The 20,019-nt window shown below is 45.0% G+C and overlaps 1 protein-coding gene across 1 annotated transcript in view; it reads right to left on the reverse strand.

Annotated features, from left to right (window-relative positions):
* Positions 1-6,901: 6,901 nt before the first annotated feature.
* Positions 6,902-20,019, reverse strand: part of UVRAG (UV radiation resistance associated) — a 90,485-nt gene continuing 77,367 nt past the window's right edge. Inside the window, exons 14-15 of the mRNA XM_032192305.1 lie at positions 19,761-19,852; positions 6,902-8,508 (exon numbers count right to left, since the gene is read on the reverse strand). Of these exons, the coding sequence (XP_032048196.1) occupies positions 7,806-8,508; positions 19,761-19,852 (795 nt within the window). The 3' untranslated portion in view covers positions 6,902-7,805. The remainder of the gene's footprint in view (positions 8,509-19,760; positions 19,853-20,019) is intronic.

Below are 20,019 nucleotides of genomic sequence, written 5' to 3' on the forward strand. Positions count from 1 at the left end.
TTAGCACGCTCTTCTCACAGGAGCCACAGAGGATGCTACACTTCCAGTGACTAGCGAGTTAATTGGGTTTAAGATCTGTAAAACTTAAAAACCACCAGGGGAGGAAAGAATAGCAACCTTTTTCCTTTTTCCTAAGCTTTTTTATTGAATTCTGGGGGAATTGCGGATATGTGCGATTTGGAGGAACAAAAACACCGAGCTGGAAAGGAGTTTGGGAGCCTCTAAAGACCACCCTACATTGCTGAGGCAGGAACAGGGGAACAGGTCATGGCATCTCAAGCCCTGAAGATCTTCAAAACCCTCCTGACAAAGCCCTGAGCAACCTCAGGTCAGACTGAAATTTTGGATGATGGCTAGCATCATCCAAAAAATTGGGATGATGCTGCCTCTTCTCAGGCCCTCCAGGAGCAGGGATTATGGTCTTGGATCAACTTTGCTGATAGTTTCTTCTTCAACAGTTCTGATTTATTTTTTTTTCTTCTAAAATATACAAAGTGGATATTTGTTGTGTGCATGCAATTCTTAATCCTCACTGCCACATCTCTTTTCTCAGCTAAGGGAGCTCTCACTGTTTACAAACCTAATTTTTCCTTGTCTCCTCCCGGGCTGCTCCTGCACAACTTTTCACTGCGTGGACCTGAAACCAGGCACTCCTGACTGCTAACACCTTCCCAAGGAAGGCAGGAATTATTTCCCATCCTTTGCAGCAGATGCATCTCTGTTTTGCAACAGCCTCGGGGAAGCTCCCCGCTCATCTCCTGCCACTCAGCTCCCAAGAGGAGCCACTTCACGCTTCCCTTTGGGACTCTAAAAAGTTTTCCACTCATCTTATGGGAAAAAAAAAAGAAAAAAGAAAAGAAAAAAAAAAAGAAAAACAGCCTCAAATCCTACCGGTCATTTGAAAACCCCAGCTGAGACCCATCGGGCGGAGAGCGCGGTATCTGAGCGAGGCATCGGTTTCATCGCGGGGAGGAGGTGGAGGCGGAGGAGATGCTGTCCGTGTGCCAGATGGGCACGGATAAAACCCAGCCAAGCTCTCACCTCATCATAACAGCTTATTAACCGGCAGGTCAAGGGCCTGGGCAGCAGCCCTGCTGTGTTGCAACCCTCATATGGATGGGGAAATGTGGGGGATGCAACCCGCTGATGGTGCTAACGTGGGCATCTCAAGCCTTATAAGTCTTTTATATCTTATATATATCTTATATATAAGATATATATCTTACAGATCTCGATAAATCAGCTTATTGAGACTGTTTCCCTCGCACACAGTGTGGATTTTTCCCTTGCTCCTTAGAAAATGGGCTGAGAGGCAGCAGTTTAGGCTCCAGAAACACACTCAGACACGTGCTTGGCCATAGGATCGTGGATTCCTCCTCCGTTTTTTAATAGGATCATGGATGTTTTTTAATGAGCTGCTCTCGGGAGCAATGCTGAGACCCCATCTGGGAGCTGTGCAGGGCAGGGGCCTCCATCTCCAGGCCCAAGCAAGGAGGAAGGGGAAAGCATCGCCGCGCTGGGCAGAAAACGCAGCTCCGCTTCGGCTCCCAAAACATTTTGGCATAACTCGCTAACTTGAATTTTATCTGCGAGCGTTTTCAGCCCGATACCACTGGGAATCCTGATTTTCCGAGACTTACCAACAGGAAATCCCTGAGCCGGAGGGTTTAGCTGTAATGAACTTATTGTATATTCAAGCACCGAACGTCAATTTGGATTACGATGTCAAAAATAAGCACTGAGAGCATGCAACCGTACCCTGGGGTCACCTGTCAGGAACTCCAGACTGAAATTGGCCAGATATAGACCAGCACGGCCTTGATTTATTTTTTTTCCCTGTGCAGATACAACAGCCAGGGCTGAATGAACCTACTGCAGCCTGGAGATGAGCCCCCTCCTCCTCTCCCCAGTGCCTTCTCCCACTTCACCTGGCTGGGGATGCTTCATTAGAGGCTGCCACAAGAGGCCAGGACCAGTCAGATACACTTTGGGAGGCCAAATCCCTCCACTTGTGTCATTTCGGGATCCCACAGCCTCAGGCAGAAATCAGGACACCCATCCAAGACATCCCTTGCTCCCTGGCCCTGGGCTCAAGACGCACGGGAATTTATTTTGGGGCATGGGGTGCCAGAGGAGATGTGCATGGGAAAGCATGCAAGAGGATAAATGGATGAATTACATGCAGGGAGGCAGCATGGGGGGCTCCTGCTGCAGGAGGGGTGGTGCTGCCATGGGGGTGAGCAAAGGGACCCCACCAGGGGATGCTCAGGGGACCAAAAACCAGAAAATTCATGTCCTGGTTGCACCCCAGAGTCTGGATTTTCAAGTCATTCCTCATCAGATTTTGCTATATGATTTCTCCAAAAACAAATGTTTCGCTAAAGTTCCAATGTAAGCTCCTTCTTTGGTGTTCTCCCCATTAGCTGTGCTGCTCGTTATGTTCTCCCTCATTAATTGCACCACTTTCCTTGAGATTTCCTCCTAAATCCTTCCCGTGGAGGCTGCACAGCCGGTTACAGTTAGCTGGAGGGAGAAGCAACCTGGAGACAAGAAGCTCAGGTTTGGTTTCTCCAACCAAAGGACGTGGCATTGGAGCCTCCAACCCAAATTTCCTTCACCTCCCCTCTCTCTCCCAAAACCCGCAGCCTCGCTGGGAGGCTGGCAGTGGGATCAGACCTTTATTTGCTTGAAGGAAGCTGGGAACGTTGGCTTTGCCCATGCACTCAACTGGGAGGCTGCAGCACATTTATCAAGGCGAGGGATGGGGTTTGCAGCCTCTTCTCTTCCCTGCAAATGTTCAGGACAATGAGGAGCCCCAAAAGTTGGGGATATTGGCTCAGACTAGAGCCACTGACCTGTTTTCTCTGGGCCCAGGGGAAAGGTTTCTGAAGATACACACAGAGAAGGTTGCTGTTGAGGGTTTGGAGAAGCACTTGCTGCAGTTCAGCGTCCAGGGTTTGGGGAAGGGATCTTCCAAAGGAGGGCTCCCTCTGGTAGGTGAAGGGCACGAAACCCAAAGGTTGGATGTTATAACCAGGAAGAAGGTGCAGCAAGAATAGAGCTGAATGCTCTCAAGCTCAACTGGGAGTTCAACAACGAGCTGCTGTGGCTGCAGAGAAGAGTTTTTAGCTGCCTGAATTAATGCTCCAAGTGGTTCTTGTCTCCTCCTTGCAACCTGCTGTGCTGTGAAGGGCTTCCACACCTCTCTTAGAATCACAGAATCATGAAGGTTGGGAGAGACCTTCGAGACCATCTGCTCCAACCACCCCCCTACCACCAATGTCACCACCAAGCCCTGTCCCCAAGCACCACGTCCAACCTCTCCTTGAACACCCCCAGGGACGGGGACTCCCCCACCTCCCTGGGCAACCCGTCCCAAGGCCTGACCGCTCTTGCTGAGCAGAAATGTCTCCTCATTGCCAACCTGAGCCTCCCCTGGCACAACTCGAGGCCGTTCCCTCTGCTCCTGGCCCTGGTTCCCTGTGAGCAGAGGCCGCCCCCCAGCTCCCCACCCCTTCCTTTCAGGCAGTTGCAGAGAGCAATAAGCTCTGTCCTGAGCCTCCTCTTCTCCAGCCCAAACCCCCCCAGGTCCCTCAGCCGCTCCTCACAGGACTTGTGTTCCAGGCCCTTCCCCAGCTTCGGAGCCCTTCTCTGGCCACACTCCAGGGCCTCGATGTCCTTCTGGGAGTGAGGGGCCCAAAGCTGAACCCAGCACTAGAGGCTCTTGAGGCTTAAACTGACAAATCCAGCTAAAATTCATGGCCCACGCAGCATAACAGGTTGGGTAAGACCAGCCTGAAGACTCAGCCCAGCCCTAGACCCACCCAGTTGTGGTAAATGTGGGTGGGGAGTAGAAACAGGGACCTTCCATACTCCTCCAACAGAAGGCCCATGGAGCAGAGCGACTCGGGGCCTCTTGGCCCTCTCCCCACATGTGGGTATCTCCCAGTTTTGGAGATGCCCCCCTGCCCTTCAGCCGAACAGGAGACACCCCAGGAGACATCCCCAAAGTCCACCGAGGCTTTTTGTGGTCTCAGATCATGAGGCAGCCTCCTGAAAGCAAGACCAGAGGAGCAAACACCACTCTGCAGACACTTTTTATAACCAAAGACACCAAAAAATGCACAATATCAGAGAGCACCGTCTGTGTAAGTTTCTCAAGCTCTTTGCTTAACGGAGCTGCATCAGTGAATCCTTTGTGATCCCCCAGAAAGCGATTTTTGTGATTATTTATTTCTATTATTTTGGTGGGTAGTGGTTTAGGTTTATCTATCAGAGCCAGCGTGACGCAGAAATAGGCTTTTCCCTGCCAAAATGAAGACCATCCAGGCTGGCACGGATGCTGCTGTTGGGCAAGCAAGTCAAGGAAAGGCACCCGCTTCAGGAATTCAAACGTGGTTTTATCGGGACAATGTTTAAAAGTAACCTAATCATTAGACTGATTAGGGCCCAGCAGATGAAACGCCAAGTTGGTCAATGCACCATGCACTGGACAGATCTCATCTGCACCAAGGGTGACATCTGATTACTGATTACTTTGTGGAAAAGTCTTCCAGTTTTTTTAAAACTGGAAAAGGTAAAACAAAATGTAAAATGGTGCTGCTTCCTACAAAATAAGCTGATAAACAAACCAGCAATGAAATCTCGCAGGAGCTGACGTGCTCGTTGGCACATTACAGCCTTTTTGGACATGGGTTAGGACATAACCGAAGGAGAAATAACTTCTTTGGCTGCTTGGGAAGGGAAGGGAAGGAGCAGAGGGATGCTGCTGATGCAGAAGGTGCCATCTGAGCAGCGATGCCTCCCTGAGGAGGGAACGCAGCTGGAGGGACCCAGCTGCCTCCCAGCCCCACCACCAGCTGTGGCTGTTTTTCCAGCTGCGTGCCATCTTTTTGGACGATGGAGACAAACAACTGCCGCACCTTCTCGTGTGAAACGGAGCCAGCGAGGCAGTCGGGTCTTCCAGCAAGGCTCCTTGCCCAAATATTCACGTTTGGATCAATAGGGGCTTGCTGAACGGCAAGCCAAAGGGTTTGGGAGGGGGGCTGGGAGGACTGAGAGGTTGAAATCATGCTCGTAGAGAAAACAAACAGCGAGGAGCCACCAAGAGAAGACGCACGACTTCTGAGAGATACTAATCAGTTTTATTTTATAAATACAGATGAGCTTTCCCGCAATTACCAACATAGTTTGAATGTGTCATTTACTACGGGATATTTTGTTTTTGCTTGTTTTAAATACCTGGCCAAGCAAGGATAAGCTGACGCTGTTGTGCTTGCTATAAAAATAGAGCGGGATATGATCTTCCAAAACTAATATTCTCAAAAATCTCAGGAATTCCTAGCGAGGGGAAAAGATTGCAACGAAACGTGTGCTCCCTTTGCAGACATTTAACAGTGTCACAGCTGTGCAGGAACCGAAAGAACTGAGAGGCTCTTGCCAGTTTAAAGCACGCTGTGATAAATCATCTCACCTTCAGTCGTGCTTGTTGTTTCCCTCCCACTATGCTACAGTCAAATAATTTACGGGGGGAAAAGGAAAAATCACAGAAGAAAAAAAAAAAAGCCAACTGTTGTGTGACACATTAAGAGTGACAGGGCTCACACAGGGACGGCAACGCAAGGGAACTCAACTTCATTTGGTTGGGTGCCACCTGAGAAAACGTGCAGCTAGTGAGAAAAAGCCCAAGTCTGGCTGATGCTCTACAAACCTAATTACACGGGTGGCTTAATTGCACCGAGACGCCCCGTGTCTGCCTAGAAGGCATCGCGACTTCGCCGCTGCTCTTTGGGTTGCTTTGGAAAGTCACCGCCGCACACAACTGGAGGAAAAGCAGCGTGCCCAAGCCCGTCCTGTGCTGTTTTCGTGTGCCAGGTTTTACCCCTCAGTGCTGCATTTTGCCTAAAATTGTTCTGCTCTCAGAAGAGATCGAGTTACGGGACAGAGCAGCTTCTGCTCACCTCAATGAAATGTGCTGTGCTTGGTTCAAGCGTTCCTTTCTGGCTCTCCCTACACCAAAGCACGGGGAAAGCTCCCTACAAAGATGATGGCAGTGCTCAGCGCTGCTGCAGGGCTTCCTCCAGGGACTTTGCATGAGGCTAGAACAGAAAAGTCTCCTCTCACGAGACGATACTCACAAACGTGCCCAAATTCATGCCCGGACTCAAATCGTGTTCAATCAGGAATCAACCGTAGAAAGGCTCAATGCAATAACTCAACTGCGGACAGAGCTGTTAAGAGCTAACAGAAGAAATGTGAATAGAGCTTTAATACAATCATTAAGGTGTTACCTGGAGAACGCATACTCTAGAGCAGTGCTATTATGGATACTGGTTCTCACATACACATCTTGGTTCGACAACAGATAGTTGAGATTATACACAGCCACGTTTTGAGGAGTTAATTTCGGCTAGCCTTACGGTGCAGTTAGGAGAAAGACCAGGTCGCTGGTTCAAAAAGAAAGCAGAGATCAGGGAGGAAAAAAAAAAAAAAAGCCAGTGATGAAGTGTTTTTTATTCTGCTATATATTTGTTTTTTTAATATTTCTGAGCTCATGACCGAGCCCAAATTCTTGGGTATACAATATAGAAAGCAAGAGCAATGAAATCCAAACTCAAACAAATACCAGGAATCACAAAGCAGGCTGCAATTTGCTTTCCCGTTAGTGCAGCTGAACACACGTGCCAGGGGGAACCGAGCTGACACCAACCCACACCTCCAGCAGGAAAATTCCTCCTTGAAAGCACAGATGACAGAGTTAAGAGGATATTAATTTTGAGGAATAATGGGAAGCGCCTCCCTTTCTGCAGAAGGTGGAGCGATTCCCCAAGTTCACCTAATTCCAAAGTGCTGTGTTTTCTGTCTGTGTTTTTGGTTTTTATATATATATATATATATTTTTTTTATGAAGATGTTTGCACAGGGCCTGGAAGCCCAGGGCCTGTGGTGGGTGCTGAGGATCACAGCACACCAACCCCACTCACACGGTGCCTTTGTTAGACCTCCACTAATTAGCTCGGTGAGGCTACACCTAAGCAAAACAGGGAACGGCCACGGCTTTTGGGAGAAACCTTAAGGAGATTTAGCCCTCAAGGGCTCTGCTGGCAGAAATGGTGAGCGTGGAGGAAAGAACAAAGCTGATCCTTGCACAAGGAAGCGCAGGTGCTCAGCTCTCAGGCAAGGTTTCACCACTGCCAGCTGAAGACCCACGGGTACAAACCAGAACTCGTGGGACTGCGCAGCACGGCCAAGAGGAAGCTGTCCCCTGACAGCTAAATCTTGGTGTTTCTGTAGCACTGACCCCATTGCTCAAGAAAACACAGGAGGACATGGGAAAACATAAAGAGGTCTTACCATAATTGTAATTTTAAATTAACCTTTTTTCCTTCTGAAAAGGCAAAAATAAATTTAGCTCTAAATAATAATCAGTGAAACAAATATTCATAGGAGGGCCTAATCAGCACTTGAAGTTTGTTTTTTTCCAGGAAAGCATTTAGAAATGGACTCCATTGCCTTTAAAAAAACAAAAAAAAACAAAAAAAACCAACAGATTATAAATACCAGACATAAGAGGACTGGAAGGAGAATCAAAATTTACCTGGGCTGTGAATATACCATGATCCTGTGTTATCGTGCTCAGTAACAAGTCATTTTTTTCTAACACCATAGGAATAGCTTTAAGGTTTTTTCTTTTTTTTTTTTTTAATATATATAATTAATATAAAGAATAAGTGCAATTTTATCTCTATTCCAGATCACTGATTCCACCCCAACGTCTGCTCTCAACCCCCCCCCTTTGTCCAAGCTCACTTGTCCGAACTTTTCCGCGGTCTGCGGAAGCTGGACATGTTTTCGTTCAGTGCATAGATCCTTCGAGAGAACTCCTCAAACTCCCCCAGGACTTGTTCGTCACACTCCACCGCCACGGCGTGCTCCACCGGGATGGAGTTAAAGTCTTCGAGCTGATCTCCCGAGCTGAAGCCCGTCGCTTCCATCCCCATTATCTCCTCCGCTTGCTCCACGGTGCAGCAGAGGACGGGGCCGAGCGGGGGCCGAAACTCGCGAGGCTGCTCGCTGCTGGCGGTGCCGGCGCACTCAGCGGGCAGCAACGCCCCGTTTATTGCACTAGGATGTCCTACGAAAGATTCCTGCCGGTCTTGGCTACCGGTTAGGCTCCCGTTTTCCCCGTTCAAACCGCCGCACGAGTCCTCTCCTTCCTTGGCGAGCCCTTTCGAGGAGTCCGCAGAGGTATCGAAGGAGGAAGGTATGGAGGCAGGTTTTTTATCCGGCTCTCCCACCTGGGCTGCGATGGCTACGGGCTGAGTTAAAGCGGAGTTGTAACTAGGAGGAGGAGTCTTGTGCTGCAGTCTCTCGTTTCCCGTGCTGGCTCGTTTTCGGAGTCCTTTATCCGGAGAAGGAAGCCCGCTGGAAAAGCCGACGTCCAACCTGCCGAAGCTGGAGCTCTGTCTCTTTGGAACGGGGATTGCACTGGATGTATGGTGTCGATCACTACAAAGGAAGGGAAGGATAAATCAGAGCCGTCAGGCGTGCCCGCGAGCAGCGCAGATGTTTCACCAAAGGCTGGAGCAATTATTTCATCCCAACCCCGAGCTCCGTTTGGCCAACCACTTGTATCCTGAAGTGCTAAAACCCCAAACGTGTTTAATGCCGTATGAACTGCAGAAGACACCCCAGAGGACAGCTTTACTGAAAGCCGGCAAGATCGTGCGGGGAACGTTTACAGAACTCCATGGTTGAAGAGTCAATCACCCAAGAAACCACCACATTATGCTAATTCGGACTGTTAACACCATTTTATAGGACCAAGCTGCACTTTATGAATTATTACTGTTGACCGTGTATTTATGTATTTATGGCCTGTGCTGGGCCATCATAAACTCCTCAAAAAGTGAGTAATAATGGTTGAATCCTCCACGAACAACTTCCTTCCAACACTGGACTTTCCCCGACAGCTGCACAAAGGAGAAAAGCCACGCTAACTTGGCTATTTTGCAGGGGATGATTTTTGCCAGATCTTTTGCTTTTTCTGTGCCAACCGTTCCGAAGCTTTTTTGGACAACTGTCAACCTCCGCTTCTTGAGGAAGACGAAGTAATCAAGCTTCAATTTAACAAGTTCAGTTTTACTGTTTCAGACCGTTTCCCCAGACCGCTTAGGCTGTCTCGGGGTCTGTAATTGGGAACATCCGCTTTACATCATCTGGGGCGTGTTCGGTGAGGTTTAATCCTTACCCAAATATAATCACCACCCCGTATGCAAATTATATGTTGTGTTTTAAGTGACCAGTTCGTTTTCCTTCCCTGTTTTAACACAGCTATTACTAACCTTCAGAATACACAACCACAATTCGACTGCTGTCAGCGTGCGTGTCCTTCATTAGCTTCGTTTCAGAGGAACTCTTCCTCTACTCAACGCCTGATACATTTTGGGATTTGTCTTGCAGGGAAAAATCCTGTAACGGCGGTTATGAATAGCCCCTCGTGTGGATCCTTTTCCATCCCAGTCTTTTTCCTCCACTTGTAAATAGGATAAGCTAGATTGCAAAAGGTCCCTCTGTGAAAAATAAGCGTCCCCACGGGAGGGCTGCTTGCGGTACTGCTGCTCTTTAATTTCCTTTCCCATCTTACTTCCTCCCAGGCTGCCCCTTAAAACACGTGTCGGGCTCACTCCTCTCCTCTAACCACCCCAATTACCTTCCGGAAAGGCTGCTCGTCAGAATTTACAGTTGCAGACAGTGGAGGAGAGAGATAAGCACCCAACACACAGCCAGCAGCAAACCCAACAGCCTTCTTCTTAGATTGCAGCTGCAGTTTGGCCTTTAAAATGCAAACTAACAACATTCACAGCTCTGTCTGCAAAGGTTCAGAGCATGGAGATGCTCGGACAAAAAGCAGCATGTGGCACAGATGCTCCTAAGCAGTCTCAGAGATTATTCCTCAGTCCCTTTCTGACCAGAGACTTTTATACGTGGCTTTTAAATACTTTATCCAACCCCTGTGCAATCAACCATTATGTCATTTTACAAATAATGAAGACATCTTACAAATAAATATGACAACCAAAAATCTGAGGCAGGGCACCTGCAAGCTCTGCTTAGGCAATGTGCACTGCAGATGTATAGCAGGGATGCTTTGCTTTGCTTTCCCCTCCCTTCCTCCAGCTTCGTCCTTTCAGCCTTGGCTCAGAAATGAGCACTCAGCATTACAAATTTGATCAGATTCTGTTTACCTCAAGCCTTAGCCTTGTCCACATTTCCTCCAGGCTTGCTGAATCTTCCTTAAGAAAGAGCACATGGAAAAAGGAGAGAAGCACGTTTCCAGTTTTAATAGCAAAATGCAGAAAGTCTTTTGCTCTATCAAGTGATTGGAGTCTTTACTATCAAATGGTAACTTTCAGGAATTTACTCCCAAATTCCACGATCCACAAATTCCAAGGTTCATAAAGCCAGACCATATTCAAGACACATCTTTGGGTCAAAAGGTACATTATCCTTCTTTTATGTGAATGATTTCCTCAAGGACCAGTGGTATCTGATTACTACAGGCCACCGTTCATTAAGTTTTTCAGTACAAGATAACTAAGGCTCTGCTGGTTACAGAATTCACTCCAGACAGAGACATTGTGAGCTGAATTACCTCCCTCCTACCTGCAATGCTGTGATGTCTTACTGAGGAGATGTTGCAAAATGCACCTTGGGGAACAGAAACAAGGCTGCACCTTGTGGAACTGGGCAGGGAAGGCTTCCCTCTTTCTGCTCTCCCTGCAAAACCGAGCCCAAAGCACAGCCTGGAATCACACTGGAGACTCAGAAGGAGACAGGCAAAGAGGAGAGGTGGGTTACGTGCTCAGTTGAGTGTTTTAGGTTAGAAAACCTGTTGTCTTTATTCCTAGCACCATTTAAAATGCTGAGCAGGACTGCATTTCAAAAAAAGGAGGTGGGGAATCAAGGGGAAGCCTTTCTCATACAAGCTACTCTTCAAACTTAAAGGACATTTATTGTTTTCTTCCAAGAGAAATGGGTTGTTTTCAAATCCAATTCCAGTCTAGCACCCCCTGCAACAACAATAGCACCACCACTGTCCTTGGTTTCTATCAAGATGCCAGGGATGAGTCAATCAGGACTTTATTCCTATTGAACTGGAACCCAGGAGGGCTGCAGATCCCAGGGGAACAACCCACACACTTGAAATAGAAGACAAGGAGCAGTCAGAATAATTCACGTTGTACAAACAAAATGGGCTAACTTTTTTCATGCAGAACAGCTTAATCTTGTTAATTTTTCTGTTGGCGGTTTGGGTCCAGATTCACCAAGGGACTTCAGCAGCGAGAGCTGGACCAGCCTATAAGCAAGGTGCAGAACTTACAAGATCCTCTGTCCTCTGCACAGTGCAGGAAGATTTTGATGCCAAAGCCTCAGATCTGCAGCAGTGACAGCTTCTTATGTCCTGATTCAGGCACAATGATGAGGAAGGTTTATGGGAAAGTCTGCCATTTTTCTGAATTTTATTCAACCATCCACAGCCCTGGGACAAGCGTTTAAGAGATCAAAACCTAATCCTGGAAGAATTTCAACTGTGTGCTGTGAATTTAAGCACAGATGTATGTTTCTCAAAATAGGCACAAAGATATTGACTCTTTTCATGGTATTTTAGTGATAAAAGTTCTTGCCTGAGATGTAAGCAGGCAGAAAAGGGTCCAGACAAGTCTCATGACAACCACAGTGACCTGACCAGCAGCTTACAGACGTGTTTGTGGTAGGTCCTCCTGCTGAATATATCACCCTGCAGCACAAAATGTGAGAGCTAAAAAGCCTAAAAGCCATCATGGGTGAGGAGGTCATGTAGGGAGAGATGAACAGAAAGCAATCCTAAATTTAATCCTAGCTCCTGAAGCTGCAGAGCCAAACTATCATACAAAATATAAGTAATTCTTGGAAACATCAAAACTAAAGCAAAGCTCTCACTATATGAGTGATGAATAGATGAGTATCTGCCGCTGCTCTGTTTGTTGCACTGAATTGTGCTTTAAACTTGCTCGAAGGCATTTCTCTCACTCTAGACTCTTTAAAGGTCAAAAATGACTCTTTAAAGGACAAAAATGCTCATGTCAAGAAGTATGGCACGGGACTGCCTGCTTGGCAAACCCCAAACTACCTTCAGCAAGCACTGATCAGTCCAGCTTAGGCACAACAGCAACTCTTCTATGAAGGTGCAGTAGCAGCAGCAATTTAAGCGTCTCTGTAGACCAGCACGAAAACCCGTGGTGTCTAATTAGCTTGAGAGAAGCAGCTTTATAAATCGTTCCGGTGGGCATGTAAATTTAAGTTCCTCCGAAAAAGAAACATGCCTAAATCCCTTTGTAAATCTAGGCCTTGTGGGTAAAAGGGTGAGACATTAATTAGCGTGTGGGACCAGGAGAGGTTTTAAAGAACTTGTTATGACAAGGCTACTCAAGCTAACACGTTATGTGTATCTGAACAATACCTCTTTAGTCCCGCAGCCAAAAAAATCTTCCCTTCCTTCGTAAGTTGAACTGGCAGAATGATCTACACTAAGTGATCCAACAGACTAAATGTAGCAGCAATGCAGAGCTAATCTCCCTCGTTTACAAAATAACTTCCCAGTTCTTTAATAGAGCACAGAAGGGCTGCCCCGTAGGGCAATGCAGCAGGAATCATCTTCATTTATCATGCAAGCGTTCAAACTAATGAATTAAAACAAAGAGCACTCGCAGCCAAGGCTCCTTAAACTACACGTGATTAAAAAGGGCCTTACTTCAGCCTGCGAGATCAGGTTTAAGCTGCTGGAGACGTATGCAGGCAGATTTCTGAAAGCATTCATTGCTGCCAATGTGACTGGGATGGGCTTTGCTTCAGTCAGGAATAAATATGGGGATAACAGCCCAAAGCTGGGAGAGTGGGAATGAAGTCAGCAGAATGGCTTAACTGCTTATCAAATACTAGCTGCAGCATGTAGATAAAAATAAATGCACATGGAGGACTTTGGAGACCAGCCACTTAAAGAGTTCGTTGCCTAGACTTCTTCCAAATCACTGGATAGAAAGAAAAAGTGCAAGCACTGGAGAGAAGGGTGGGCAACACCATCCTGCGAGCTGTTTATGGCACTGTCACCCTCTCCAGGTGCCTCTTCTTGTCCACGGGGCAACCAGCTTGGGCTGATTGATGAACATCTAGAAGACAAGCCTGGTAAGATGCACAGCTCTCTGTGTGCTTTAAAATGGAACAATGATCATATTTGCAGGCAAGTAAAGTAAAAACTAAACAGTTTTTAGCTAGAGGAGGTCAAGTATTTAAGTCAAGGGATCTTAACCTGTTGCCTCGCCTTCCCCCAGGTGAAAATGAGAAGTCAAACTGAGGTTTAGGATCAGAAGAAATGTTCACAGAGAAGCACAGAGCTCAGAAATAGGAGGTTGCTATTAAATTTTACAAAAATGAGCAGCTGATGGAGGGTCTCTAGCCGGTCTGCATTTTCCCCAAGGAAAAGGCTGCATCATTACCAAAACTCACAGCACTGCATCAAGGCAAAGCCCAGAGAAGATTCTTTATCAGCTTCACGGCTCACGGAACAAGTAAGAAAAAACACGTCATGCTAAAAAACTAACATCCAATTGCCCTGAAACTTTAGAGACTGTAAGGAAACCTCACTAGTGGAAAAATTTTGGCATGCAGGAGTGCAGGCCTTTACTCTAAGGCACTACCTTGACCTGAATTACTTGGGGTGAGCTGGTTCAGCTTCCAGCCACAATTACGTGGTTGAACTTCTGAGACGGCAAACAGATGTGGACACCTGTCCAAAAAGGAACAGCCTGCGACCAGTGGAGTATAAAAACCTGGTTTGATGAACTGTCATCAGGCCTTAATGGCTTTAAGTCATCAAGTTGGATCAGACTAGAGCAAGTTACGTACACGAGTATGCTGAACTGCTCTTAGGACGCAGGATTCCTAAATTAAAAACAAAAAAGGAAGGGAAACTCAGATTTATTGGACATTACAGATAAGAGAATTACATCATCACCAGTCTCAGTGTTTCAACTGAATCCAAATCAAGGACATCAATTCATACGTGGTCTAACTTCAGCTACAAGGCAGCATAACTACAAAGTAGCTGCTTTCTCCCCAAAATATTCATTTTCACTTAAAATAGTCAGTCCATTTGGGGATACTTCCAACCTGAGGTGCAGGACAGAAACCCTTTGCTGTAAGCACATTAAGCAATTGAAAGAGGACATGAACATTTCTGAAGTTATTTTTCCTAGAGAACAGATTCCCGTTGTAATCTGTTTGCAGTTTTGATAACAAGAAAGTTCCTTCGGTCAGATTCACTTGCGATTATTTAATCTGTCTGCAACGGGCACGGAGAAACTGTAAAGCACTCTGAGAGACAGAACACAATTCACAGGCTCAAATATGTATCTTTTCCTCCCCACAAAATGTTTCCTCGGAGAAACATTACTGGATCACAGCTGGTCAAAATACTAAATCTTGATTGTCTGGCCAAGAGCCAAAATCCACAGCTACAGCTCTTTGGTATGAGAATACTTTCAAAAAAATAACTTAAACACCATTTGATCTTTTTTGTTGCAAACTATGACCTCATGGCAGTAAGAACACTAAATGAAGGTGTTTAAGTTGGTTTATAGCCATCTGAAATGTTTGAAGCTCCAAGCGCAGCTCCGAGCCAATATCGTGTCAACTGTGCTAAAAAGCAATAATAGTTTCTCACCTTCTTAGAGATTACGGCTTAAATAATGCACAATAGTGACAGGGCTGCAAGGGGAGGCTGCCAATACAAAGTTAAGGTGAAACTGCGTCTTTTGGCAGCTGAGAAATTCTGACACGCGTTTTTTTTTCCCCCCATGAAAAAAATCATCATAAATTAAGCTACCAGAGTTTGCTTAACTCGAACATTAAGTTTTAGCCTCCTCTTGAATCTAGCAGTATATGAATCAAGAGATACCTCCAAAACTCAAATTTAATGATGATTAAGCCTTGGCATAACAAGTATTTTGGGGTATAGCTTTTTTAATGAGGGCTCCAAAAGACATCTCCTGACTACAGATGTGAATTTCTAAAGGAATATGTGTAATTGCCTTCATTAGATAAGCGTATTAATTTATTCACTAGGAAAATATCTGCTCACTGGACAGCTCAGATTTGCAGCATGCTCTGTAATTGCTACTAATAACCACAAATACTAACCCTCAAAGTTAGAGTAAATTGAATTAAGCTGAAGACCAGAAAAAGCCGAAAGTCTCCTGATTTAATGCAAGCATGATCCAAAGACTTCTGAAAGATAAATCTGAACATGCAGAAAGGAATAAACTGATGTTCGAGTTCAAAACGTGCAGTCTAAGCAAAGATTTAGGCTCTCAATAGCTGGAAAATGCTCGAGAGCGATTTTCAGAGACAGACTGCACAGAGCCTTTTGCATTAGCAAAAGCTGGTCTTAAAAGTGAGTGTTTTTCTGGAAGCTGGTGAGTCCCCACGACTAAGGAACTGGACGTGGGAAGAATTATTCCCAAAAAGAAAAAGATTCTGTGCACCACAACTGGGATAGTCTAAATTGACAACTCTGGTTCATTATCTTTTACCTTAAAAGCGAGTCAACAGCCAGCCCTGATACCTGAAATATGAGTTTTTGCACTTCTGTAGCTTCCATAACAGGATGTGTGGGAACCAACATGCTTGATATTCTTCTTGATTTCATCTACACACAATACAAATAATATTTTGCAGTAGGGGTAAAGGGAAAGGAAAGTAAACACAGCAGAATATAGGTGCCAGGAGAGACATGAAGAGGGAAGCAGAGCTTGTAGACCTGCAAGCTTGACGCAATAAATCATGCAAGTTGGGATGTGAAAACATGTATTAATCATTTCAGCGTCGTGCCTGAGAAACCAAAACAACACAAATCTCACCAGGCAGAGGGATCCAGCAGCAATGCAATTAAACCTTGATAAAAGGCTCCAGGCTCCCCGGATCGGCAGCGGGGCCAAGGGCTGCCCCAGGGCTCCAGGAAGAACAACGGAGTTCATGAAAGCCTGGGGCAGGGATTGTAAAAGACAACTGCCAAATTTGCTCTGGTAGAAAGGAAATAGTAGGCTCATCCACTGAAGTTGTGGGGATTTTTGTTTGTTTATTTCTATTTTATGATCTGGAGGAGTGAAGAAACTCTTTTGTACTCAGATCTAAACTGATACTTATCAGGGAAGGAGGTTAAGCCTGAAATAACGAAGGATTTGGGTTACCCCGATTATCTAGGGGATTCAATTCTGCTCCAGGCTGCTAAGAAACACAGATGTCTCCAGAGAAAAGCAAAAATGATGAGTATGTCCTGCTGAAAGAGAAACTAAGTACAACCTGAGTGCTGGTGTTTACCAGTTTGTGATTTGACATCAGTTCAGCAAAAACCCTCTGCAGCGGTAACACAGGAAAGTGAAGATGAAGACCAGCAACTGAGCGACAGAAAACAAAAGTTAGCCTGTGCAAACGAATCTGTAAATAAGAAAAACTCATCACTACCTCATGTGCTCCTGCTCTACCTCCTGCAAATGAAGGATAACCTGGAAATACTTTGCTGACTACGGTCTGTGGCAGAGGGTATTGGATTACTCACCTACTGTAGCCTGCAAACGAAAAATCCCTTCCAATCTTCATTTTAACAGCTGGTGGCTTTTATGCTTGCTTAAATATATGTAAGCAGATATTATTCACGAGACAGTGGGCATCTGTACTCCGCTACGTATGGGGCTCAACTGCAATGCCCGATTATGAAAGCCTGGCCAGTTTTCCCCCTGAGCTAGACTCCCTGTAAAGGCTCATTTCCATTTGTATTATTAGGAAGCACTAAGAAGCCTTGTTTAGGATCATCAGCCTTAAAAAAAAAAGTTACAAATGAACAACTGTGCATGCAAGGCTTAGAGGTGAGAAGGAAATGAGGCATAGACATTCATATGGGGGCAAGCAGGGAAGGCGATATTCCCGGAGAACGATGCTTAATATTCCTGCACGTTTTGAAATATCGTCCCGCCAAAAATGTGTTTTGTCTTACTAATGACAGCGTCTCACCTAACAGGGAGAAAAAAACAACCCTGCTTGTATGAAGGCAAAAGCCCTAATGCCTAACTAAAGCTTCCATTAACAGTTTTCTAGGCTAGGGTACACCAGAAGGGAAGAACAGGTACCTACACTGTGAATGTTTTGTCCATTTACCACATCCCAGAGACATCACAGCTCTGCTTATTCAGGACTGAAGGAGACATTTACCACCTGTACTCCTCCCACCCCACAGATGAGTGCCCACACGTGTGCCAGAAGGCACGGTTTAGGTATTCTAGCCCTTCATTTTTGGATTTGTTTAGGGGACCACACAGCATCTAAGGATTTTTACATCACAGTGATGTGTATCACACACACACTCATCTTCCTGATGAAGAAAGCTTTTCTTTACACATCTTCCTAGGGGATAAGAAAAGTAGGGAGAATATTTTCAGCTCAAATTACTGATGGTAAAAACCATGCAAGGACTGAGGTTCATTTTTTTTGGGCCTGCTTACTTCCACTGTTTTGCTAGCTGAATTTCTATTAGACAACACTTTTTTTTTTTTTTTTTTTTTTTTACAGTATTAGTCAAAGAAGATGCTTTTTTTTTTTTCTCCTCCTCTGTTTTCCTTTGCCAAAACTATCCTCCCAGACAAAGGAAATGATTCATAAACCAAATTAGCTCCAATTAATCAGCATTTCTATACAAAGGATGAAGGATTAAGTTGAAGAGCAACTCAGAAACAAGAGCAGGAAAGCGCAGTGGCACAATGACATCCCACAAGATTTTAGTTGTCATTACTCCCTGCAGTAGATATTTTGTCCCAGGGTCTGATACTGAGCAGCATTTCTCTAAGGCACTAACCCTGTTTGAAGCCTGCTCCTGTAATTTTCAACTGGAGTAGCAATTTTTATTTCCTCCTATTTTGTATTGAAGCATGTGTGATCAGAAACTGCCTTTACAAGTGAAGTGTTCTCCTTCCCACATTCCGTATATTGCAGGAAAAAAAAAAAGTCTCTTAGAGCCTAGCAACATTTTAGGAGCTTACTAGAAATCAGCAATAAGAATCTTTTTGAAAAAGCAAAATCCTTTAAAGAAGAGTGTAACCAGAGTAGTCTGCATCATGCTGCTGCTGGAGACCTTGTTACTTCCATTGGCTTAACATGCAAGGAATTCAGATACCATCTAAACAGCATTAGAAAGCACCAACTGTTAAAGCTTTGTGACTACCACTGTCACAATATTTACTGTGATTTCACATCAGATTTTATAATTTGTTCCAATTTGGTTTTCTGAGTTTTCTACAAGCCACATACAAGCCTCAAAATATCCAGGTTTGCCTATTAGTGCTTAGTACTTTATTACCCCATTCAAATCAATTAGTTTCCTTTAGGAAGGCTGGAAACAGCCTTCCACCCAAACCAAGTATCTATACTAAAAAAAAAAATTTTTCAGGTGAACTGAAGCAGTGATGGAGTCCATATCTATCACCAGGGCATCATCAAGTGATCAAAAACCAAAAGCCAGGAGTGGTTACCTCATACTGGATGGTATTTCCAACACCTTGGAGCATCCAGAGTATCTGCACAAGACCAGGTAATGACACAGGGATCATATGTGACCTCTGCAACCTTGTGGCAGGGGTGAATAACTGATCTAGGACTCCTAAAATCGCACTGTGCTACGTTTGGGTGGGATTCAGGCACCCAAAGAGTGAGGATGGGAATGTAATACAAAAGAATTGCTTAAGGTAAGACACTGTACAAGCAGTCATAATTCAAATAGATAAAAAAGTAAGAATATGAAGCATCTACAACCTCCAGTAATACACCCAGCAGTGAATAGCCTTTGGAATAGCCTTTGGAAGTTGAAGTTTATCATCTCAGTGGTTTTAAGGAGAATTTCTCAAATCTCATGCTCAAGCAGCTTCTGCAAGGTAACCCTATGCTAGCTTGGTCTTGTAGTGTAGAAACCAATTTGCTTTGATTTTCTACAAAGACAGCAGAGAAGATTTTGGATCCTCCACAGCAAATCAGAGCAGAACCAATTAAGATTTCCCTGGAAGGCTTCAATAATGCTCAATTCCTGATTAACAGAGCTTCCCATTTAGCAGCAACACTCAACATGCAATGGCTATTTTCCTTAGCAGCGAGTATGCTCAGATGGTGTTGACTGTGATTCAGATTCCCATGCAGCTCACCTGGATTAAACTTTAAAACAAGTGGGAGGGCAGACACTGACCAGGCTGTAAGACCTAATTTACTTAATGTCTTAGCACCTTTCTGCCCTCCCATCCTCCTGGAGTATTACAATACACAAGGTACATCTACTGCCAGCCCTTAGATTCAGTCTTAACAGAATACTTCTCTGCCTGTTGGTAAAAACACTGCATTTTAATCAGTCTTTTCTCCTTCCATAATTCCCCCCCAAGTGTCACGGGCCCATCACATGAAAAGATGTTATGAAAGCAGAAGTTAAAAGCCAAAAAAGATCCTACTATTTGTGCAGCCTGTAGTTTGAGAAAGTAATTACCTTCACTGAGCACTCTTCACTTGTCAAGAGGAGCTGCTTGTTTGTGAAAAATCTTTACAGTGATGTTTCCTGTAGCATCCACCTCCTTTAAATCACAAGGTTAAGTTACAAGGAAAAAAGAAATACACAATCATAGAAAAATACTTACCATCTAACCATTAGCCCAAGCTCCATGAAATTTTTCAGGTTAGGAAGAGTTTGCCTTAGGTCTGGAGTACTCAGCCCGTGTTGATATCTAAGCTACAAAAACAGGAAAAAGGAGAATTAGGAAGGCTTTCCAAACCCCATATTCCAACGGATATAGTAATATGAAGATTAATTTGTCAGGTTTTCAAGTAAAACGTAGGATAATCAAGCAGCTCCAGGAGATCTATTGCCCTTAAGGAAATATTCCATTTAATGCTCAT

The sequence above is a fragment of the Aythya fuligula genome, chromosome 1, assembly GCF_009819795.1.
Source record: "Aythya fuligula isolate bAytFul2 chromosome 1, bAytFul2.pri, whole genome shotgun sequence".
NCBI classification, from domain to species: Eukaryota; Metazoa; Chordata; class Aves; order Anseriformes; family Anatidae; genus Aythya; species Aythya fuligula.